The 25,926-nt window shown below is 42.2% G+C and overlaps 1 protein-coding gene across 1 annotated transcript in view; it reads right to left on the reverse strand.

Moving 5' to 3' along the window:
• Positions 1-2,382: 2,382 nt before the first annotated feature.
• LOC138567765 (uncharacterized) overlaps positions 2,383-25,926 on the reverse strand; it is a 45,981-nt gene continuing 22,437 nt past the window's right edge. The window contains exons 6-13 of the mRNA XM_069646255.1: positions 17,956-18,131; positions 17,399-17,480; positions 13,108-13,235; positions 9,693-9,808; positions 9,304-9,529; positions 8,223-8,344; positions 7,860-8,085; positions 2,383-2,624 (exon numbers count right to left, since the gene is read on the reverse strand). Coding sequence (XP_069502356.1) covers positions 2,383-2,624; positions 7,860-8,085; positions 8,223-8,344; positions 9,304-9,529; positions 9,693-9,808; positions 13,108-13,235; positions 17,399-17,480; positions 17,956-18,131 — 1,318 coding nt within the window. The remainder of the gene's footprint in view (positions 2,625-7,859; positions 8,086-8,222; positions 8,345-9,303; positions 9,530-9,692; positions 9,809-13,107; positions 13,236-17,398; positions 17,481-17,955; positions 18,132-25,926) is intronic.

Below are 25,926 nucleotides of genomic sequence, written 5' to 3' on the forward strand. Positions count from 1 at the left end.
TTTAGTGGGGTTTCTAGATCAATGGTCCTATCTAGATCGGGTCAGCTCTGCTATGGCCTAGCAGTAGAATCTGAAAGCTTGCAAGATGATTGTGGAATATCTGGATACGCAGGCACTGGAAAATTCAGAACAGAGTGCCTGTTTCTGTCAGCTTCCCCTTTTTATAAGGCGGGTGACTCACAGGATTTTTTGTTGGGCAGGACTAAGATAGACCTACCCCAAAGAGCCGGATAGGTCAGCCTATGTTGGTCGCCTCCTGCAGGAGGGGACTCAGTTCATGGGGTTGTGTTTTTATGAGGTGCAAAGCCATCCCACAGTCCTTTTTGCACAAAATCAATTATGACATAAATCACATTTTACAGCTCTGGCACTTTTGCAAATTATATAGGCAGATTGCATATTTCATACAGAGCATGCTGTTCTCACGCACAGGTTTGTATGACATTATTTTGCCCTCCTAATACTTTTTTGTGGTTTTTAGTGGGAACTGATTCACCAAAAATCCCACAATTTTAGGTATGTGTACATATCATCATTGAGCATATTTCTATCCATTTTTAATGTTCCACCTTATGTACTTTTCCCATGATTCACATTCTCCTGGGGTTTATACGTCCCATAAATGCTATGGGCAGCCACAACATCTTGTTTGAAAGCCACAAAAATTAACTATAAAACGTTTACATTACTGCATTGTCCGGTTATAGAATTAACAGTCTTTAAAGTTTATTCAGTAAATAGTCTTTGAGCAAAAATGGTCTGGCCTTTGTCCTCCAACTGGGACAATTTTTTTCCAGACTACCACCAAATGTCAGTTTAGCCCAGTGATGCCATGGAGTTTCTCACTTTGAGTGACTGGTAGGTGTCACTTCCAAAAGTAACACGTAGGTGTCTCAGAATCTTTTGTCTCAAGCTGAAGCCCCGATAGAAGTCTGATGGCGGTGTGATATTCTTCCTCTTGGCCATACAAAGTTTTCAAGGGCAGAAAGTAACACGCATGTGTGCCAGAAATCCCTTTTTGGCTCCTTTTGAGGGGAGGCCACTCCTGTTGTCAGCACACAAATGTCCATGTAAACTGAGCAGGAAATGTGTTTGATTGGTTCCCCAGTACAGCCAATGCATTTAATTATTTATTTCATTGTATTTTGTTCTGAATCAGAAGCCAGTCTGTTAAAATAAAACATTATCTAGATTTTATCCAAACCCTCCTTACACTTCTAGGCAAGGACAGAGCCTTAATCACATTGTACTTTTCAAGCAGACGTTTTTCTCTTTTGCAAAAGCACATTTTTACATGTGGTGAATTCGGTTTTCTCTCCCATCTGGATTCCAAACATTGTTTGTAGCCCTAGTCAGTTTCTCTTATCCAGCAGTATGTTCAAGGCAAATGTCCACTGAAATTGACATGTGCACAGAGAGCCAGGGTTTCTTTTGAAGGGTTTATTTTTGATACTTTATAGCAACAAGTCAAGTGTTTTTCCGTATGGCTGAAAGTAAATTTACTGGTGATTTCCCAGATCTTGTCTGCCACAGCCTGTCATTTAGTGATAATGTTCTCTTCTCCTGGAGCAAAATCTGAATATGGATGGGCATAGCAGGGTCTCACTGATAAAAGCAGTGTAATGTAAATGGGAGGACCTATGTTCCTTAGAATGCAGCCAATGTCAGCGTGACATTGGAACCTGTATCCTTTTCTGTGACACCAATAAATGGGAGGACCTATGTTCCTTAGAATACAGCCAATGACAGCGTGACATTGGAACCTGTATCCTTTTCTGTGACACCTATATTTGTCAAGGTATTTCTAATACCCAACTCCAAGATTTCATCTTTGGAGTTTCACTAGCGGGCACTGGTAACATGGGTGCCAGCTTTAATGTATGTGAAACACCATAGAATACAGTTGTCAGGTAACTTTCAAACAAAAGATAACAAATTAACTCAATGTTATGACAGAATCACGGTGCTTCAGAGTAAATTCTAAGAGCATGGTTCTCTGATGCACTGATTGATTTGAAAATGTCTGCCATCATGTCTTTCTCCTGTGTCTGTTGTGAAGAGCAGCAGAAAATAGCGTACTTCTAAAAATGAGGAGACATTTTGCTTGACACATTTTGTACATATTTAAAGTATATGCCATGATGTCTCTTGAATGTAGTGGGTGTTTGTCGTGTGTCTTATTTTATTTTGGTAGTTTATTTTATGTTTATACCAATATGTTTGTCTGTGTAGTATTCACTGTGCTCTTTGAGCTATGTAGGATTGTATTTTACATTGTTTAAGTCAACTAGATTTTGCCACTTGCTTATTTGTCTTTTGTTGGTACGCCATTACCAAATATAATTCTAGATTGACTTATGGGGAGAACACCAGGGGGTGCAATCAGGGAGCTCCACGTTTGGCCATGAAAATGACATCATGAAGAAGCCCTGACTGGCAGGAGCAGAGGGTCCTGAGCAGCTGGAGAGCTGGGCCCCCTATCTGCGAGTGAGATCGGGGCAGGAGCCTCATAAGGAGGATCATATGGCCCCAAGTTGGAAGCAGCCGGTGGCCGTGGAGAGTCATGGCCGGGTGGAGCTGCTCCGAGTAGCCCCTGGGCTTGAAGAGAAAGATTGGTACAGGTGCTGTGGAAAGAGGAGCATACAGCCTCAGGCAGGAAACTTTCTGCAGGCGAGGAGTGGCAGAGTGCTGACGGAGGTGGAGACAGACCAGCACTTGCTCTGAGCAGCCACCAGGCTGTGAGGGAAGAGCCCTTTTGCTGACATCACTGCCAGAGGAGGGCGGTTGAGCAGGCCCATTGTGCGGCTGTCCTGAGGCTGGTACAGTGGGCCGGTGACTGCCGAGTGACTGGACGTGTTCCCACTCCAGCCGGTGCTGCAGTACTGTTCCCTCTGAGGAGGTGAGGTTGAGAGGGGTGCGAGGAGCAAGCTCTGGGTGATTGCCCCTGGGGGTGTGGACGGTTGTAGGCCTGTGTTGTTTGGAGCACGCACCAGAAGCCCCCAGCTGCACAGGGAAGTTGTGTTCACCCTCTGGGCTGTTAGTACTGAAGTGGGCAGAGCGTCTATTGCACAGTGGAGGACAGTTGGGGCTGAAGTTGGTTTATGCTTTTGCTCTGTGAGCAAGCTCTTCTCCCCCCAGATATGTTGAGGCTCTGTAGGGTCTGCTGACTTAGGCCAGACACTGGGTGTGTTTGTTGAGGACATAATGTTATAGTCCACGCTGCTAAGTAGTACATTAAGAAAGATAATTCATTCTTTGTGCGTGTATCTGTATAGATATCACGTTCCTAGTTATCCCATAATGGATCTGAATGCAAACAGAGGTGAACATTTCTTTAATCAAGTTGAGTGCGAAAAAAAAACATAAACAAGCAAAGTACACAAATGAACATGAATGGGTAAAAATTAGAAACTACAAATTATTTTTATTTTTTTATTTTTTTTTTCTTGTTTTTTAATTGAATTTCAATTTTTACAAGATCTTTCCTTCACTCAATTTCTCGGGTGCTTCCTAAAACCGTTATTTATTCCCTTTGTTCTTTATGATTTTCTTTTAAGATTCTGTTTATTCAAGTTAGGAGAAACTCGTTCCTATTTGGTCACGATTGTCCTTTTCTTCGAGTTTCAAAGTATCCAGAAATTTTGCAGTTGCTATAGTCAGGGAAATTGAATCCCCGCTCATAAGCTTGTTCCACCAATCCTCTTCCCTTATGGTCTGGAGCTTTAATCCGTGTGGATGAAGATAAGTTTGTCTGGTGTTGCTCGTACCAGGACAGTGAAGGAGTAGATGTCTGAGAGTTTCGGTATCCCCACTTACACAGAAGCGGCACTTGTTGGTCACTGATTGTTTCCTGATGTATAAGATCTCATTTGTCTTCAGGATATTCAGGCGTGCTCTCAGAAAGATTGTACGCAATCTTTTGTCTGGGAACTTTTTTAAGTAGTTTCTCACGACATCCAGCTTTTGTGTATTGGTTGTGTGATGGGCCACAGTTGTATATTCGTCAGCTATTTCGAGTGTTTCAATCCAATCTTGTAACTTTAGTTTTTTCTTTATTTTTCCAGGGATGCGTTCGATTTCCCATTCAGAACAACCAATATTTGCGGCTCGATCTCGAAGGTTGTTATACCATGTTGTTAGCATGGGGTTTTGGCCGCTTTTCATTTCTGCAAAAATGATTTCCAGGATTTTTGGTCGTGGGTGTCTTAGAATCTTTCCCAGGAACAGTAAGCTATTTCTCTCCACCACTGATTCCAATGATTGCAGACTTAATTCTCGTCGAATGTTTGCTACTGGGGTAGAGTTTGGCAACCGGAGCACCCTCCGCCAAAATGATCCTTCCAGTTTTGCCCACAGTGTTTTCGGGAGGTAAGGCATTGCCTCTGCTCCGTAGGTTAAAGCTGGAGTAACCTTTGCTTTGAAGAATCTTATTATTGGTAAGATTGAAAATTTGCCGAATTTACGTTCCAAGGATACGGCTTGTGCTGCTAGTGTTTTTGCCTTGGAGAGTAAATGTTCTTGCATTGTTGTTTCAATTCTGCTGCACGATAATTTAACCCCCAGGTATGTGAAACTCTTTACTGTATCCAGAAACTACAAATTATACATATCAATACCAAAAATAAACAGAAAACATTTAAGATACTGTTCTGCAACCAGTCAAACAGCAGAAGTACTCTTCAATAAAACATGAAAGATGCAGTTGAGTTATTATGTACAATTAACTCATTTGTTAACTGTTGCAGGTCTGCCAAAAAGCCTTCTTCGGGGCAAATTGCAACTGGACTCCATGAACTTGATGGGTAATATGAAGTGGGACGTGCCGATGGTGACCCCGTATGTGTGACAACCGCAAAACAGAGGTGCGTATCCAATTCATAATCTTAATACGAGTCCATGTGAGTGGTGCATTTTCCTTTTTCAAAGCAACCTGTTTCCCAAAGGGCTGAGGAGTGGACCAGGATTCAGTTGACGAAATATCGAAATTAATTCAGTATTCTCCCGACCACAAAACAGGAATTGTTGTGCACACCAATGCGCAGTAACCGCTCAAGAACATGTGTTTGATGATGATGATATTGATATAATTTAATTTACGTGTTGAAAATTAAAGAAAGAAATGGACAGAAAAAAATATTTTTTGATGGTGATTCTCAACCTCTTTGGGATGATTCCTCACTTCAGTTGATATCTATTGTTGAACTTTTTCCATTGGATCTGTGACAATTTGATTATTGTATCAGGACTGAGATGTTTAATTATTCAAAGAATAAATCCATTACTAGCTCACTAAGCTGTGAAGCATTCAATTTTGGAACGTGGAATGGCAATATGAACGGGCCAAATTTAATAATTTCTCCTGTTTTTCAAAGGACATACATTGGATCATCAAACTGTTCCACAGTGAGTGATGGGCATGTGTCACAAAAATAAAACCCCACTCGGTCAGGCGGTCAGCTTCCCTGTTTAGACGTGCTTGCTTTTGGCTTGCTTGGTTGTTGGGTAACCTTGGTCATAGCACTGAGTCCGAGGCAGCGTCTTTGCTGAACTGTCATTCACAGGCTGTAGCCTCACTGCCCAGTGAAGCCCTGAACCACTGCGAGGAATATTCGTCTCCCCTCTTCACAGCATTCATAGCAGAAGCTAATGGTTGTGGGAGACAGTAGTCGAGTCTGGAGAATGATGTCTTAAATTGAGCATAATGGAAAAATGTACATAGTACAACTGAAAATTATATGCTAACTGGGAATAATATAAACAGGCAATTATGTGCTAAATGGATTGAAATATACATGCATACAAACTTTGAGAAAGAATAATATTGATCAAAATATTTGGTGCCTAGTGGTGGCTTTGCCACTTCGATGTACATATGTCCTATTTTCTGAAGATTTCCTGCACAGGCAATGCAGAATATTTTACTGCCATGTGTCTGTAATAAAAGGAGTGCGCATCATCATATTTCATGCTTCAAATAAACTTTATTGGATATGACTTTGTGACATATTGAATATCACAGCAACATGTCCATTCCACATCCCCACGCAGGTAACAACATAAGAATATAGAGAATGCTTGGACACATGCTCTGTCACCAACTCCATGGCCATCAGGTACCCACAGAAAAATAAGTATGCAACAGTGTACATAACACAGAATACAAGGAGACACCAGTGATACAAGACAGGTAAAGAGGAAGAGGAAACATCATAAAATTATCTTCCATTCATTGAGAAGATGGCATTTGGTAGACCTGACAATCTTGAATTTGTCGCCGATCAGATGTTGCTCCTAGATCGGAACTGCAAGTAAAAACAGGCAAAGAAATGTGAGATGTAGAAATAGATGGAGAATATTTGGAAGTGTTTTTAGTAGTGAAAGCTTATTTTAGTGTTAGCTAACTCCTCCATTGATATGTTTTCCAGGTGTAGAGTGACACGCAATATCAAATCTCTGATATCTTAGTAGCTCTCTGATATCATAAATGATTGCAGTGAATTGAGAAAACAGATATACATTCCCATCCCTCAGCACAGAATTGCTTTGTATGAAGTGATTTCTGCTGTGTGAATGCACCTGAATATCCTGAACGTTTACAGTTAGAGATGAATATTGTGGCTGTAGGGAACAGTTGGTTAGATGAATATATTTCTTTTATCTTTCTCTATTCGCTAGGTGGATGGTTTCTTGAAATATCTTTGTAAAACAACACTGCAGTCTTCATGAAAATTTTGTTGAACTCAATGTGCAGAATTGTTGGAGATATTGATAGTGTGAAAAAGGGAGTATTCATTTGTGATAGAAGGTTTGCAGTCTCTCTGCCATGCATCAGTTGAGAGAGTACATTAAAGATGTATAGCGTCCCCTCTCTTCAGCATCACCCGCTATGTATTTTGCTCTAGGTCCTCAGGAGAATGCTTGCCTTTTGGGAGCCTTCTGAGGAGCAGTTTGTTTGGCTGTGTCCTTATTGATAGATTGAGTGTGTTTCAGTGCTATGTGTGCAGAATTCCTCTGGACCACCCTAATGCTTTTAACATTTGTAGACCTTTTGGTGTATTGCCTGCACTATGGTTAAACTGCAGTACCTTCTTTGTTGGTAATTAGTTGAGAATGACTTATGCAGGCATTCTGCACCCTTGTTCTAAGAGGCTTTATAGATGGTGTAGTGGAAGGAAGTGGATATAGTGTGGGTACTTACAGGAGGAAGTACCATTCTAGGCTCAAGTTATATAGGTGAGAGCTTTATTCCATTGTACAGGTAAGTGCTTTAGCAGTCCTTATGTAGCTCCCTATAAGATACAGGCACAGAATCTTTGGACATCCAACACCCCAGCCAGCTAACCTCCAAATGTCATTCTTCAGAACACTCACCCAGCTTGTCCCAAACATTCCACACAAGCATTCCATGCATACATTCCATCCACGCATCCATAAATTCTGACAGTCAAAATACAACAGAATACTTTATAAAGTCAGTTAGAAAGTAGTGGGCTGCTTCTTCTGAGGGATTCTTATGATTGTGTCTTTAAATCCCAAGTCTGACTGCACGTTTTTTTACTCTGTGCTACTTCTCAAATTATTCCTTGGAAATCTTATTGTTGACCCTTATTTGTGTAGATTATTCTATGATGGGAGATAATGTTCTGCTGTAGGATTCATTGTGAGGGATGCTTTCAACCCCCCACCCACTCACCAGCTCTTGTGAGTAATTTCAATAATGCATCTTTCACAAATTTCTTTTGAGTAATGTTACAAAGCACACCATGATGTAATCTGATGCAAAATAAGGTCACATAACACAACCAAATATTGCTGAAAGTAACGTAACATAACATTTTGTTTAGGATATGTGGTCTTACCAATCGTGTATTTAGCTGAGAATCCTTTCATCTGTAATGTGGGGTCACTGTGGAACAAGAGCAGCATGGTGTTCCCAGTGGACACCAGTGTGGGGATTGTGATGGAGCCACAATATTTGCCGATAAGTGGGGATTTGTCTGTAGGGCCATTGTATACTGAAAGGTAATCGATGCGGCAATATGTAGAGTCTGGCTCTAAGTTAAAATCGGTGAATGTCAATGAAATCTGCAGAATGATACAAAGTAGAAGAGAGGTTATTGAGGAGCTGCGTCATGACCTTGTGCTCTGCCACCAGTGTTCACTTGGCCATGTTTTTGTGGCTCTCTCAGTGCAGGAGTAAACAATGCGTAATTGGGGCTCACCTTGTTCCCTTGCGGGGCCCAAATGTAATATTCACAGTCCATGTTGGATGGGTAGTTCTGGGGATAATTTTCAGATGTGACAGTCCCCCCTGAAGAGCTGGTGTATGCATGAGCACAATATTCTGAAAAGCAAATAGAGCAAGCACTTTAAATGTTATGAAATATTGCCATTACATAACCTCCCATGCAGCATTTGTATGAGCACTTTATCAGCAGTGGCTAAAACCTTCCCCTGCACCCACATGAGAATCATTATAGTATGCAATGTAGGTACCAGCAATCCATCTATCTATCCATCCATCCATCCTTCCTTTCTTAAATCCATCCCTCACTCAATCCCTTAGGACGTAGGTTTCACATGGAGCTTTTTTTAATGATTAGTAGCAATTGTTTTTTGCCTCACAATGCGCATATTCGTGTAAATCCCTGAATTCATAACAATGATACTCCTCAGTGGGCGTCACCGCATCGCTGACCCTGCATCTTTCTCTTTTGCCACGTTTGCACCTTGCCCATAGCTCCACTGTTCCGAATGTCTGCCTTCAGTGTCAAGTGCCCAGAAGAGAATGTTTGCATGTTTCAGCACTAGACAACTATTTTCTTAATAAAAAATAACAGCCTCATTACAGGTTTGGAGGTGCGGGAAAAAAGTGGAGGAAATTCTGTTTCCTCCATTTTTCCCAAACTATTACCACTGGCGGATTTTGGAGGTAAAGTGTATGCGATACCTCCAACTTCATGTTCAGACAATACTGCCAAAAATCCCCAATGGAGTCCTATGTATTTGCACTGTCAAACACCATTTGTAATATGGGGGTATTCTCGCCAGAGGTACTACCACCATTGGTAACACCGTTAGGCCAAGTAGTGGTAACAGTAATACAGTTTGGTGGTATCGATGTAGTGTTACCACTAAGATACCACCAAAGTCGTAATGAGACCAATGTGTAGCAGAAGAAAAGAATAGCTCTCCTATTAGATACAGATATTGCAATTGTTCTGAAAGATTGTTTTATGAAAAGTATTGATGAATATGTCATTCTTCCAGTAACTGTGAGACAATAAAGAGAAAGACTCATACTGTTCTGATAGTAGGCATTGAACCCGCTGGATGTGATGGCGCTATTGCTGACGAACTGAAGCAGCATGGCATTCCCAGAAGACACCACTGTGGGCATGCTTCCTCTCCCACAGGCCTTGTTCAGCAAAATCGGTGCATCACTGGTAATTCCATCATAAACCGTCACATAGTCAGACTCGCAATTTGGGGAGGACTCAACATCGAAGGCATTAAATGTCAGTACTATCTGGAAGAGAAGGTGAGGGAATTAGGTTTGACAATACTACCCTGTCATTGATTTGCCCTCATCACAGGGCTAATGGCTGTCTGTATTCTTCACTGGAGGAGCACAGTCTCCCCCTGAGATATCGCTTTTAACTAGCCCTGCTCAGCACTTTCTGCAGAATTACCTGGAAGCCAGTGGTTCGCATCAGATAAAAACATTTGGCATTGTTTGGGTACTGGGATGGGTAGTTAGTAGAATTCACAAATCCATAGCCAACGGTAGAGATAGTGCTGCACATGCCTGCAGGAAGGAAAGAAGAACAAGATCCTTTCATGAGCAGATCGTACCAGGGCTCCTTACCAGTAGATCATGAATTAAATATTCCAAGTATATCCCAAGTCAGTAAACCATGCTCATTGTCCATTTTAGCATTCCAGAATATTTACTTCACACAACCCTACCACCTATAACAATATGTTAGTTCTACAAGTTACTGTGTGAAATGGAACAGAGCAAAATGTGTCAAAAGTCACAAATTAAAGGGGATGGAAAACACTAGTCAGTACAATGGGGAGGTTGGTATCACATTGGAGGAACGAGATTGTGTGACAGGAGAATGGCCGGAATAAAATGGGTTCAGAATTTGCGGAAATAACAAGGCAGGAGAGGATCCCGGTATAAAATTAGAGCAGTTGGTGTAAGGATGCAAATTGAGGAAATGATGCTGGGATCAAATGGAGGAGCTGACGATGGAATAGTGTGGGTGGTATGATGAATCCTTGGATGTCATTCCTTCTTCACTAGGGGGAGACCATTCCATGGGGCCCGGGCGGTGTGGCCCAGACCTATTGTCCCCCTGGGTGTGGTACATCGTGGGACGATCGCATGGGGAGGAATACACACGATAGGACTAGGGACGACTATCAGAGGAGAACGCGGTATCCCAGCAGATCACCTGACCATAGCCCACCTTCCGACAACCCTAATATCAATCCCTACCCTAACATATCCATGTGCTACTGTCAACCTACCTTCTTGGGGAATACTGGGATGAGGAAGAGTGTAGTCTCTGTAAGGGAAAAAGTACCCATTTCCCTAGAAAGTACTGGGACGAGGAAGAATAGGAACTATCTAAGTGGAGACTCCTTGTGCAGTGCTGAGATGAAGAAGAACTCCATTGACTCACAAAGGAACAGCAAGATCAGTAATGTGATGAGGAGGAGCAGTGGAGACATGAAGATCACCTCTGTGAACGACATTGAACAGTCTAGTGGTGGTTACCAACCTCCTATTGGTCCAACCTTAGTTGAAAAAGAAGAGGGAATCCAGGAAGTGTTGTTAAACCCTACCTCGAGGAGCAAGGAGCAGGGAAGCTGTGGTCTACTCAGAAGGGGTTGTGGACCGGTTTACCTACTAGAGAGACAGGGAACCTTTGAAAGGCGGTTAGGTTTCTCTTGGAGGAACCAAGAGAAACCTTCCCTCAAGGACCAAGAGGGTAGCAGGCCTGGCGGGACAGAGAAGTCAGATGAACAGAGGCTGGTGGCGAGATTCCGAAGTTTATTGCCACAGTCTGGTGGAGAGCCTTTCCTCCTGCGGGAGCGTGGCTGTAGCCACTGAAGCGAGAAGTGGAATAGCGTGTTCCACGTCGTCGGAACAGACCAGCAAGGCCCAACAGCTGCAGAGAGGCCACAGCTGGGAAAGACTTTGTGGAAGCTGTGAGGATAAGACAAACAACTTCCTGGACTGACCGAGACCCATGGCAGAGACCCCTGAGGAAAAGGAGTCTCACGGCTGGCTGGAGGAAGCAGAAGAAGGTGCAGACTGCATCTTCATAGTTGCAGTTCCTGGCAAGTTAGTGTACCAGGGGCTGCCACGTGGAACTGGAACTAGGATCTGAGAGAGACTCACACTGCATGCATCAAGGGTGCTGAGGGCATCCTCATAGTAATGGTACCTGGCATGGTAGTGTACCAGGTAGACTACAGGAAGAGAACGAATCCTTTAGGGTTTGGGACCCATCAAATACGACTGGAGAGAGTCAAGTTGGGACATTGTATAAAATATGATCAAAGCCAGAGGAAGAGTCATACACCTTGGCATTTTGAAAATCCCTGAGAAGCTTGAGAAAGACCAGAGGAAGTGAGACATTCCCACTGTCATTAAGAACTTTGTTTTGTGAATTGGAAAGTAAGAGGAGAACCAGGAGATGGAACCCATATCCACCTGATGTGGAGAAGTGTGGAAACTGAACCTAACATTGGGACCTGCCAGAGGAGTTTACTACAGACCAGTGGAAGGGGACCGTCTCCTTTTGACTGTATAAGTCTGAGAAAGATAAGGAGAAGGGAGGCATTCCCCCTGGTGTTGGGAAATCTGCTTGTTGAGCAAGGTATAAAGTCAAGATGAGAACCAAGGGGAAGTGAGGCATACCCCTTGACTGGGATAGAAGCAACAAACACTGCAACACCAGAGATATTTTGGGAACTGTTGTTTGATATGATATGTGCAACTTTTTGTTGGATACCTCATCACCTGCGTCCCAAGGAGAAGATTACATTCTGGGAGAAGGGAGCCATTCTCTCAAGCTCTCCTACCCAAGGAGAACTTTGTTGTGCACCTGCTGCCCAGAAGAAGGGAGTCATTCTTCTGGACCAACAACCACTTTTTGTTAGTTATATCAGAAAGCAATGTAAGGCACAGAGTGAGGTTCATGCACACAGGACATTGGACTTTTATGATTTCGGAAATCTAGACAGAACCTTTAGTATTTACTTTGAGGCAGGGAATCCCCTCTTAAAGTTAGGGATAGGTTGGTTTACATTTTCTTTTATGAGCTTAAATAAAGCTGAGTGTTTAAACATGCCACCTGTGTTTCAGTCTCCTCCTTCTGCAACCTTACAGTGGACAGAATGGTGAAGTAAAGTGGGAGAGATGGATGGTCATTCAGAACACATTGAAGGAGAGGACTCTGGGATAAATTAGAAAGAACGTATGCTACGGTTACCAGGATGTAGATTATGCAGATCTCACATTGGAGCAGGGAATTCTTAGAAGATACAGGAGACAGGAACACTGGAGCAACATGAGAGATGCCGGAAATAATAGTTCGAGGATCGCTGGATAACATGGAGGGAAAGGATTTTTCAATAACATAAAATGATGCATAAATCACTTGGAGAGGAGGGGAGGAGGATGCTGTGATGAAATAGATTGAGAGGATACTTGGATATAATGTGTACAATGGAATCCAGGGTAACATGGCAGGAGGGAATGCTATTATTGCTTGAGATTAGAGAATTCAATAAAAAAAAGGTGATGGTGGCATAACACAGTAATCATATGGCAAAATGAGATGCTGTGGGAGGAGGTAGAAGAGGATTCCATGAGAGATGAGGGTATCCGGATCTCATAGACATATGTCTGTTAGCATGGGAACAGAGGGAGTATGAGAGCATGGAGGTGTAGATGTTGCATGCAAGGAGCAGCTTCTGGTTTCAAGTGTGATGCAGGAATATTTGGTTTACAGGCGGAAATTAAAGGAGAAGAAGAATGTATTATTCCAAAATATTCTAATAAATCTGGTGGAACACACTGCTTACCACAGTTATACAATCGGTTGATTTTGGCTATGTCCAGATTGCTGAGGCCAACTCTCTGACCAATATTCGCAGAGGGATTCCTTGTGGGGATGATGGTTGGCTGTCCGGATGTGTTAGAGAAAGCAAACCTGCAGAAAAGACATAATCAATGCACCCTCAGTGTCTCAAATGTTCAATTTCATCGCTGTTTCGTCCAGACCATGATGGGCCTTTTCATATGTGCTCCTCATTTGCTTTTGCTTTTGCTTTTGCTTTTAAAAGTCTTTCTTTCTGTGTAGTAACTAAGTAAATAGGGCTTATTTACTCTTACATATAATTAAATACAATTATTGGACACTGAAACAATCACAGACCTGTCATCCTTTTCCCCTCTAGTTATGGATGTCGGGTTCATTCTCACGGAATTCCACTTTGGGGATTCGGTTTTTCAGACTCAGTGATTGTATTTCATTGAAATCTTCAATAATCTGATGCTCAAAAGATCAGAAGAGTTCAAAATGTTGTTGATTCCCTGGATTTAGACATGCTATGTTTACCATTATTGGAGATTTATTTTCGGTCCAACAGATTTACTGTTACCGGCACTTGGTCTGGCATAGTTACCGCCATATTACAAATTGCAGTGGAGATGTAAATCCCCATTTTGTATGAGTACATAGGACTCTATGGGTCTTGTTTGGCAGAATTACCGCAGCAGTAATTCTGCTGTGGTAATTCTGCCATGGTAATTCTGGGGCGAGCTCCTGCGCCTCCTCACACATACTGATCCACTCGGTGCATCCTGGTTTCTGTTCTTGTGACTGAAAGTGGAGTCGGAGAGAAGCAGGATTGTATGTGTATGTTGTTCTGTATGTTTGTATTTATGTGCATATGAATCAGAGAATATTGTATGTATGGGTGGTTGGGTGCATGTGAATAAGCATGTAAAGGCTGTGTGAATGCTGCATGAATGTGTGAATACTGTTTGAATTTTGTTTGAATGCTTGAGTATGTGTTTGAATGATCAAGTGACTGCCGTTTGAAATTAATATTGTGTGAATGAGTGAGAGAAAGAACATGAATATGTGTGAATAAGCAAGTGAATGCTGTATGAAGGCGTTTCGAGATGAATGTTGTGTGAATGCTGCATGAATGTGTGTTTGAATGGGTGAGTAAATGTGGGCGTGCGTATGTTGGATTTGTGCCAGCCTGTGAGGCTGATATGAGGTGGGGCAGGAGAGATTCTTTACTGGGCATCTACGATACTGTTTCATAGATGCCTAGTAGACAATATGAGGCCACAGCAGGAAATGGCTGGGATTGCCACACCGAAATGCCAGTCTTGCCACGTAAAAACACTTATCATGTTTAAAACATGATAAGTGTTATTACGTGGCCAGACTGTCATTTTGATGCCATCAGTCAACCCATTTCTTACTGTGATATTACATTTTTTACTGTCCACCTGTGTCAATGCAAGCATGATAAGTGTTATTATGTGGCTAGACTAGTATTTTGGTGCAGCCATTATTACCATTTCTAACTGTGTCATGACATGTTTTACTGGGCATCTATGATGAAGCAAACATCATGTTTTATTTTGTGTCTGGACTGGCCTGCACTGGAGCAGCCAGTTTGAACATGTGTTTTATTGGGGCATGGCATTTTTAATGGCAAAGGCAAAATGAGTATGTGCTAATGTGCAGGTACTGGCATATATTGGCAGACCCAATTTAGGCAGGTTTTCTTATAGTATCATTACTGGCATTATGCGCAAAGCAAACATGAGAAAGGCCTCATGAAAATGCATTGGAAAATGCTCCTGTGTACTGTTGGTTACTTGTATATTAGATTATTTCAGGAATAATCCTACAAGACTGATTTCAAACTGTCTGGCTTTAAACACAATTTTTCACGGAAAAGGTGATGTGTAATGCACCATAATGCACTTTTCTTCAAACTAATTTCTGCGGGGAGAACCCCCACCTCCCAGATACACTGTATTGGTTTGTGCTCCATCGCTACGTTCAGTTGCTCTTGCAAATTTGAGGCAAATATTTACACCCACTGATTAAAACATTCACCAGCCGTCACTGCTAAATGCAACCCTTGGGTTGATAAAGCTCTGTATAAAGTAGCACTGCCCTGTCAGACAAAGACAAAGACAATTTCCGGCAGCAAAAGGCTTGCATCTAGCAGTGGCCGGTGGCATTTCACAAGGATTCAATGCAGAATAGTCTTGACTGCCTTGTGCTTGGAGCTTTGGGGTACGTTTATAAAACACCAACAACATTATGGTGGGTTTAAAAAGGTTTGCAAAAACCCCTTCACCTAAAAACTGGCGCTTTATTACAATTTTACCATCTGAATTTCATATTATTACTTCCAATATATATAATACCTTAAAGGTATCTTACTGAGCAAAGTATATTTATAAAACCTAGATAAAAACAATACTGTTATTTCTAAAAGAAGTGTATCATTGTTTGAAGTGCCCCGATCATAAAGAAGAAGGGGACACATAGATTCAGTTAGAGTTCCTGGATGTTTTGCATCCAATCAAAGAGCATTTTGGGAACTTATGAATGTCCACATATCTTTGGATCTCACAAATATGCCCGTGATAAAATTCTTGCATGTTTGAATGCGTGCATAATGCACTCTGGTGCATTGGTGCTAATTTGATATTTCTCAACACTCACACTAACAGTAAAGTGTTTGTAAACACGAACCATACACTACTAATTTGTAGAGGTTCAGAATTTGGATGTGAGGTAAAATAGCTATGATATCTGTCAATTTGTAAATATTTGAGGGCCCAACTGACAAGACTTTTAGAAGAGGAAAGGCTGAGAGGGGAATCGACATCCTTAGAGAAATATACACATAGTAGTGGAAAAGCCTGTGTACAGGGCCAAAGTGAAGAAAGAAAGCAATTTTCAGTTAATATTTTATGTGGAATATGGATCCTAAGGCAACCGCTCCATCTAGCGGTTACAACAGGCTTAGCTATGTGCGTTCGGGTAGTCTGTACTGGGCATGACTGCATTAGACAAACATACACCTGTCCTTTTATTATAGGTAGATAGGATCCTGCGCTGCAATGTTTGATGAATAAGTACTAAATTCTTCTTTCACGGATAATTATTTCCTGCACCCCAGTGTTTGATCTTGATGATGATGCCTTTTATTCTTCTTTCATATAACCTTCTCGGTGCCGCACTGCAGTTCTTGATTATGATGCTTTATATCAATCTTTCACAAATATTTAAATATTATGCACTGCAGTGATTGAGGTTGAAGCAGTAAATGTGTCCTTCTTAAAGCCTTCTTTGCCCTGCACTGCACTGCTTGCGGACAATGCTTTCAATTGTTCCTTCACCAATCATATTTCTTTCACTTAATGTGCTTGTTGATAACACATTAAATTCTTGCTTCACAAATCCTTCTATGGCTATCATTGCTGTTTGTGAAAATATCCTAACTAACCCGCCACTTTTATCGAGTGGATTACTGCACACTGACAGCACCTTTGTCCTAAACCTGGATTTAGAAATGCTTTTTTATACCTGCCCCCTACCTCACCAAAAGATGTTACATCCTGCTTTAGGAAGTGATGCATTCTCGCTCATGGTGTTTGAGTGCTTTAGATCTCAACAAATCTCATGGTGTTTGTTGAATGTTGCCTTGTAACTTTTTGGTTTGGTCTTGAATTTAATTAAATGTGCAATGTTTGGTCACATTTGCTTTATTTAGTTGTGCTGGTGATCCTTGGGTGGAGGATCCCTTGCTTACACATTTTCAATAATACAATGAAAATGATGTACCATGTTATCGAGTGATCTATGTTTAAGTGAAAATTAAGGTTCAAACTAAAATAGTTCTGACTTTGCTCATTCTGAATATGAGTGCAGTTTATTTCCCCAGGTCTAGTTGCTTCTGTTCTGGCATTCTGGCATTCTCTTGTTTTAGTGCATGTCTTTTAGGATGTACACAATCATTAAGTATATAGTCAAAATTCAGATGTGTACAATGCAATGGTACAAGCAAAGACCGGCTATGGTGTCCCTGTGAGTTAAATCAACTGAACACAAGATGATTGCATACATTAGGCCTCGACCCCTAGAAGCCTTATAACATGGCAGTTTCCTGAGTGTTACTTTAAGTGATAACAACTATCACATTTACAAATGTTCAGTATAAATGTCAACTGGACACAACTCATGCTATTACTTTGTACCATTCAATTTTTAAGGAGTTGACAACTCCACACAAATGGACTTCATGCATCTCGTCAGTATCTCAAACTTACTTTCCATAGTGCATCACTGAAGAGTAGTCATACTCCAAGCCCAGGTTATTGGTGTTGGCTTTCTTAAAGTTGGGCTGATCTCCTAGATAGGCAATGAAGCAGAATGAGTCAAGGCTGCCAAACACTCAGACATCACACAGCACATGCTGACTGAAGTTCCTACTGAGGTAACATCAGTATTAATTTGTGATGATAAAATATTGCACCATCAATACTAAACCTGGGGCCTGGCATGTGTCTATAAGGGTCGACAGAGATACATAGATAAATGGATCTATAAATATCTATAAATACAGAAGCACACATACACACAGGCACAAACACACACACACGCACACACACTACGCTGTGGTTGGGCATCCGATGACCAGATGTTGTGAGAACGATGCCCCCCTGAATATAGCAGCTGTCCCACTTCTGCTCAGTTTACAACTCTATATAACAATCACTTTATTTGCAGCATGAAAATGTTAATTATAACCTAATTTAACAAAAAAAAAAAGGATTTAGCATTCATATCAGTGGCAGTAAATAGACAGAATACATTTTGACTGTACCTGGTGAAATAAAATTTGTATCAATCCTCACATAATCATCACGGTCACTTCGGCTCTGCTCATGGTCAAAGCCAAGGTTATGGTTTAGCTCATGCTGTATTATTCCTTTCACCAAACAGCCACTGCCCAAAGACACCGCCTGTGGACCCCCATTTCTTCCAAGGTAAGACCAACAGCTGGAGTAAATAGGAGAGGTAGAGGTGAGAAATCCAAGCCACTGAAAGCAGAAAGATGCTTAATATAAAAACCACCTTTTTATCATTCGGAAGTGGCCCCGTTGTTCCAACATTAATTGGGTCTGGATGGAGTTCTGTCCAAAGTGCACCAAGGTACAAACTGCAGTCATGGAATCACTGTAGTGCATGCGCTGACATGCCAAAAGTCGATTCTGTCCAGGACTAATGCAAATTAACCAGCTCTGTTGCACGATTACATTATATCCTATAACATGGACAGATATATACCAAGTGTCTTGAAGCAGGATTTACAATATACATAATGTGTGCCAATCCTAAACCTTATTGTAAATCATGGGTTGGCATATCACAAGAGAGTTCAAGGGAACTTCCTCTTATGGAAGATGTGCTGTGACCTTTTACTTCACCTGTGTCTAGTCACGGCCATAAGCCCCTTAATATGAATGATTATCTGCCCCTGTCTGACTTTAAAATTCCAGCTCTCGATCTGCAGAGCTTATAAATAATGTGACCGCTTTGCTCTGGGACGCATTTCCTATGATAACAATTAACAATGAGATCACTTCTAATCTGGTGTTTTTTCACATAAATTGGCATTACTGAACCCTTCTTTACGGATGTGTTCCACCTTTTCTTTTACCGCAATTTTGGCCAATGACTTTGTGCGCAGAATTTAAGACATCAAATCTTCTGAATTTCTTATAGACCAGATTCCAGCCTCTCTAGATCCCATCACCCATTTTGTGGCTGATATTATCAATGATTACTTTATGGAGGCATATAATTTACAGTCACTTCTATAGAGAAACAAATGAAACAATCCAGTGACCAAAATACACAGGCATCACATTTTTATGATGCATTTTCCCACAATATATTCTCCCATGTCAATGCAAAACACACTTCATGATACCTGTCTAAACAGTATATGCAAATATTCTGCCAATGTAAGGTGACATTTTCCTGCTGGCTGTCCCAATATATGACTGCATTACAACTGTAAAAACACTCTAAGTTTGCCAGTGCCAAATAATGCCACCATTGGCACTGTAAAAACACACTTAAGTTGATTGTCGCCAATGATGACAGCATTGCTACTGTAACAGAATGTTCAATAATGCTGGTATTGACTCTGTAAGAATACACACATTTTGGCTTTCAAAAAAATGCCAATATTGCCACTGTAACACTGTATTGCCCAAAAATGCTGATATTGTATTTTCAGAACACAGTGATGTCACTGTGCCCAGTAATGCTTGCATTGCTACATTGAGAATACTGTCATGAATCAAATGGAGTCATCACTGATCTCACGCCGGTGACCTCCCATGTGGCCAGGGGATGTCAGCTGTTGCCTGATCCGGACCCTGAGGTCTAGATAATGGACAATTAGAACTGAAGAAGTCAGTCTTGTAATTTCCACAAAGTGGATCTGAGTTGTATGTTTGATCTATATAAGCCCTTTTAACCGACCCTCAAGAATGGGCTTCTTTTCCCAGAATCAACTGAATACTGAGGAAGAGGCAAAGGGCAGTGCCGAGTGGAAGAAACCAGAGGTCCAGGGAACGCTCTACTTGTTTCCTGAAAAACACATGTGCGCAGGAAATTTAAAGGACAGAGGTAAATTGACGGAGGCAACTGCTGTTCATGAAAAGATATATGCCTCTTTGCTGGGAGATTGGGAGAAGCACAGACCGGTGTATTGGAGCTGCACGGCTCACTATCGAGGAAGAAGAGAGACGCTGCAAGGTCGGAACACGCAACAGAAATTCCAGGAGCTGGGGGAAGACTCCTGGGCATTGGCCGACCACAGAAAGCAGTACATTAGTACAAAGCGGGCATGCTAAAGCAAAGCCAGGAGAGACAACGAAATGAAGAGAAAGCAGCCAGGAGAGGAAAGCAGGTGGTGCACCTTTGCCAATTGACCATGAACGAGCCTGAAAGCACCAGCGAGAGCCGGTGAGTCAATCCAAGGATAGAGGGGACTCAGGGGCGTATCAGCGAGCATGCTAAACAACAATAATAGTAAACAGAACGGAAGAAAGAGAGAAAGCAAAGAGACTAATTGTAAAGCGAGAAAGTGAATTCCAAACATGTCTCCTATCAGTATGTGAATGTATGGAATGCAAATACATGGGGAACGTGCAACTGTGGAAGTGGAGAGAAACATCCTGTGAAGATAGGAAGCCTTGGAAGGGGAGTGAACCAGGCAATTACAAGTAGGTGAATACAAGAAGCCCTGGCAAGAGAATATACCTGGCAATTTTACGTGTGTGAATATAAGAAGCCCTTACAGGAGAGTATATTAGGCAATCACAAGTGTGTGAATACAAGCAGTCCTGGCAGGAGAGCATACCAGGCAATTAAAAGTACATTAATACAATAGTTGTATTAATGGTAGGAGAGTATACCAGGCAGTTAGTTGCAGGTGTATGAACAGAAGAAGGCCTGGTAGGAGAATATACCAGGTAATTACCAGTGCATGAAAACAAAATGTTCTGGCCGGAAAGTATACCAGGCAATTACAAATTAATGAGTATAATAAATCCTGGCAGGCGAGTATACCAGGCAAATTGTAATATTGTTGATATCAGAAGTCCTGAGAAGAAAAATCAGAACTGTGTTTATAGGAAAACAAGGAGTAAAATCCTGGTAGGAAGAGATACCAGGAATACTGAAAGAAAGTGACTTATAAAACCAAACAGCTGTGTGTATTCTAGTGAATATGTGGACCGTTTATTCCTGAGCAGCCTTTATGTAGAAGAAGAAATCCAGGGGAAGGGAATCATCCTCTGGAACAAGGATTGTTTATCCTTAGGGAACTTTTGTGTTAAACAAGAATCCAGGGGAAAGAAATCATGCTCTGGAACAAGGACCTTTTGATCGTTTGAGAACCTTATTTCTTTTTCAAAAAAGGTAGAAGGCACACCTCTCCAGAAAGAAAATGGCATGATAACCTGTTCTATGTTTTTTCCCACTTTGAGAGTCTGCAGCCATCGTTTTTTGCTCACTGTACCTTTCACAGATAGGAAATAACCATTTGCATATCAGTCTTTGTCCCGCCCACATGGGCAGTCCAGCACCGAAATGCTATGGCAATTCCCTTCTGAACAAGAGTACCAACAGCAATCCCATACGCGTATTTCAGCCTTGTTGGGCCTCATCAGTGAGGTCGAGCTGTGCCTCTCTGAGCACAGTGAGCAGGAGGTGTCATGATGCATGCCCCTGGGCATCCAGACCACGTCCATCAGTCCCGGGAGCAGGCATCATGTTGCCTTCAGGAAACCCAGCAACCCCTGCTAGGGGCTGTCTGGGTTCAGTCCTGGCACCTATGGTGCCAGGCTCATATGGGACATCAGTCCTGGCGCCATAGGCGCCAGGCTCCTAGGTGCACACTTACCTGATGCAGACCATGCTGCAAGAAGATCCAAGCCCATGTGAGGCCTGGAAGGGACTACTTTACCTTAGGGACTATTTTTTTACTTGGGTGTCGTCGGGGAGGAATACCTACTTGCGACTACTTTGGAGGCTATTTAAACCACGCCCGAAGAGCAGCACACGCTTCGCGTTATTCTGCATCCAGCAGCATAACGTTCACCGTGCCAGCAGCAGCATCCAGCCTTCTGCCACGCCCACCTCGAACCTGGAGCACCTAGAAAGAAGGAAAGAAGCAAAGGTAAGAACAAGAGTATTACCTCATTTCTTACCTGAACCCGGATTCTTCGCATCTTCAAACCAGAGGAAAGACTTTATTTTAAAAGCGTTGCATCGCCAGCAGCAGCACCGCGCCATACTCACCGTTCCACGCAGCATCTATTCGATCCGGTGCTTTCTTCATCTTTACATCGCCAAATCCCGGCACCTAAGGGGGACAAGAAACAACAAGGTGAGCAGAGAGAACAGACAGGGACAATCTCTTTAGCTGCCATATGCTTACCTGATTTTACCGCCAGAGGTATTATTCATCAGCACGCCACATCGTCTTATGCCGCACCGTAACAAAAGGAGAAAGCAGAAAGTTAAACCCTTGGCATTATTTACCGGACAGTGTTGGGTAACACAGACTTTTACCGGAGCACTTTCAGCTGTCAAACTTCTTATTGGGTCAAAGCTGTAAGATAAAAAGAGGAATTGGACAGGAGTGAATTCCAGACATTTTGAACTCTTATGAACTATATACTTACGGCTCTTCGCCAGGACCTTTTGGAGTCAGGATTCGTCTTCAACTCTTCCAATATCTTCAGGCCAGTGAAGTAACTGGTCATCAACGCGCCCCTGCGTACTTCGCAGGATGGAGAGCTCATCCTTCAAGAATATAAGGAGAATATTTCTACGAGTCAAGCAGACAAGATTAGGAGGGCAGATCCAGTCAGTCATTGCTGCACTTCGCATCACGTGGGTGGAGGCCGCAGCAGTCCGGGTCCGACCGACGCCCCTGTGGGAGCCAGGTGAGAGTAGCAGGAGGTCCACGTCTGAGTTCCCCCAGGTAACTCAGGGTGACCAAGTTCATGAAAAAAAAATCAAAAAAGGTAGCAGGTGCACCTCAGCAGAAAGAACTTTTTTCTTCGTTGAATAAAAATACAGAGGAAGGGAGTTACTCTCTGGAACACTGACTCCTTATACCTGGATAACCTTTGAGTTTGAACCATGTATTCTTTATTTACAAACTCTTTTCCAAGCACCTAAGGTTAAAGACATTTCCCATTTCACCTAATGTTTTAGTTTATAGTGTGAGGGTCAGAATAGACCTTTTGGACACAAGGTCGTTTTTGATTTTGACATCCTGACACAGACAGATCCGTAGTTTTAGTTTTAGTTAGTGAAATTACTCTTAGAGCCGGGTCAGAGTGGCCTTTTCCCAACCCTTTTATTTTCAATAAAAATCTTTAACCAAAAACATGGCTAACTTGTGTCCGAGTTTCATTCCTGACTCTTCACAATGCACTAATGGTTGCTGTGCCCAGCATTGCCAGTATATTACTATAATAACACACTCATGTTCACTGTGTACAGGGATGCCAGTGTTGTACTGTAAGAACACACCAATGTTGCTGCAGCATTGCAGTTGTAAGAAGGCATTTTCATTGTAGCTGCATCAATATATGACAGCATTTCCCTGTGCTACATTGTCTTGTTGCCACGGTTCGAAGAATGCCAGGATTGTGATCAAACATCTCTCCCAGTACATCCCAAAACCTTTCTTTCCCTTACGCCTTTAACCCACAGACAATTCCACCTATCCCCTGCCCTCACAAATGTACACACATATACACACTACACTTGCACAGTGCATATACCCCCCACAAACACACACACAACTTGCAAACTCATACACACACCCATGCACACAGGTGTTATTTTTCACTTATCTCCCCAGCTGGCCATTTTAGGACTCTATGCCACAGTCTCATGCTCTCTAAGATGGCCCGCTCTGCAGGAAGGAAGCATTAACCTGGGGGGTGTGACAATGAACACCTTTCCCTGAAGTCTGCTTCCTTTGCATGCTCTGCATTCAGGATTTTGGCACTCCTGGAATCCCTTAACTGTTGTGAAATAGAGGTGCACCCCTTCACAGTAGTAACTCAGCCAGCTTGCCCCATACATAGAATGGTTGGGAAGCAAAACAACCCCAGCTTGCACAGGGGCATGTTCCTCCATGTCAAAGGGAAACCAGGTTTTCCAAATATAAAGGCTGGCCAATGAGTGTTTTCTGGGCTGCATGCTGCACTCAGGTTTTGGACTGGCCCATTTCTGGGTCCTCCATAATGTGCAACCGGGCACAGCCTTTTTGCGCATTAAGACACCACTTTGACTTGTCATTTATATAGTGCTCCTATCCCAAGCGTTTTACATAGAACATTTTTATTTACAATTATTATGCCATTTCTAATCAGTAGGGCTACAACTGTCAGTTTTGCGCAACTTATGGTTTAATTGGAAGTCAATGATAGAACGTGGTGTTCCCAATGAACCTCCAGTCCTGTCTATTTTGTTTAATTTTGACATAAGCCCTCTCATCCATATGATATCATGCTCTTGGCCTGGAAAGCCATTGTTATACTGGTGGCTGCCATATTTATCTGAGCTTTCTGGAAGCTCAGAACAATTTGCGACCCTCAGCAACTGTCTTGGTGCATTTATAGACTGGATGTGGCACATGTAGCTTCAACTTAAAACTGGTCAAACTTAGCTGATTTACATGGCGGGCCCAGCAGCTCCTACGTCTAACCATAGCTAAGCTATTTTATCAGACTTTCCCACCATCACAAAAGCAAAGTAATAAATGTGGGTGTCTGTCTTGATGCTGATTTCTCCATTTCACCTTAGATAGCTGTTACTAAGTCAGTCATTTTCTATCTGCATAGACTTGATCATTTAGTTTGCTGCATCCCCAGGAGTGACAGAACCAGTACAGTCACTGACATAACTTTCTTTTCCCACCCCACTCAGTCTCCTGGAGATTTCAACCTCCACCTCCCTATTTTCAACCACACCTCATGCCCTTTGATCTTTTCAACTAGTTCCTATAACCTTAATCTTCTCCCCTTTTGGCTACCCATACTAAAGGCGGGACTCTTGATCCAATTTTCATTACTGCTGCTTTTTTATTGAAGCCATTAAACTACACATTCTTTCTGCACCAGATCATTTCTCACTTACTGTCTCCTTCGGTCCACCTCCCCCCTCTCCAACCCCTGGTCTCCCATCAACATCTTCGTTCATTTGTCACGATATACCCGGACCTTAGACCATTCTGCACGAACTGCTTCCATTTCTTCACATCTTTCTAACCTTAGTGAATTATCTACTTCGAATATTGATGCTGCTTTCAATATTTTCCAATCTGCTATTTCCTCATCTCATGATTCTTTGTGTCCTTGTATAACATTCACACCTAGGGGTATGCCCCTTACCCCAGCCTTTCTGACTCTCTGAAACAGCTAGGGATTCAGCTTCGGATAGCAGAATGGAAATGGCTCAAAACCCATGCCACGGTTGATTATCAACTATTCTCTATCTTACTTCAATCCTTTTCCTCTCTCCTTGAACATTCTAAGGCTGATCATTTCCAGAATCTCATTCACAGAGTTCTTCTCCCAAACATCTTAATTCTACCTTTGAACAAACTCCTTACTCCTCCTTCTCCTGATCCCTCTGCCTGTTCTACCCTTACGCCTAATGACTTTGGCAACTTCATTTTCTCAAAAATTCAGAACATTAGGCATTTCCTTACTTCAATAGTTCGTTCTTCACCTGCCTCCTCTACAAGCCCTTTTTTCCCTACCTCTCATCAACCTCACTTTTCTTTTAAACTCATCTCTGACAATGACATTATTAACTCTATTCTATGAGTCCACTCTACTGCTGCCCCGTCTGACCCACTTCCTGCTTCCTTCATCAAATGTATCCTTTCCTTTCTAGCCCCATCCCTCCTGAATCTTTCTTTATCCTTAGGTTATTTTCCATCTGCCTTCAAAACTGCCACGATTATCCTACTCCTTAAAAAACCCTCCCTGAACTTTACCAAGCTTTCACATTTTTGCCCTATGTCCCTTCTCCCCTAGCTAGCTAAGCTGCTTGAACGACGCGTGTATTCTCAGTTTAGGTCCATCTTAAGGTTTTTCATTTACTCCCCAACCATCAGTCCTGGTTTTACCCTGGCTTTTACATGGAAACTGCCTTTCTTTTTGTTCTAAACTCAATTCTTTGAGCTTGTCATTCTAAACAATCATCTATTCTTGTTTTACTTAATATCAGTACTGCCTCTGACACT

The sequence above is a fragment of the Ambystoma mexicanum genome, chromosome 2p (genome assembly GCF_040938575.1).
Source record: "Ambystoma mexicanum isolate Mex_15411 chromosome 2p, UKY_AmexF1_1, whole genome shotgun sequence".
NCBI classification, from domain to species: Eukaryota; Metazoa; Chordata; class Amphibia; order Caudata; family Ambystomatidae; genus Ambystoma; species Ambystoma mexicanum.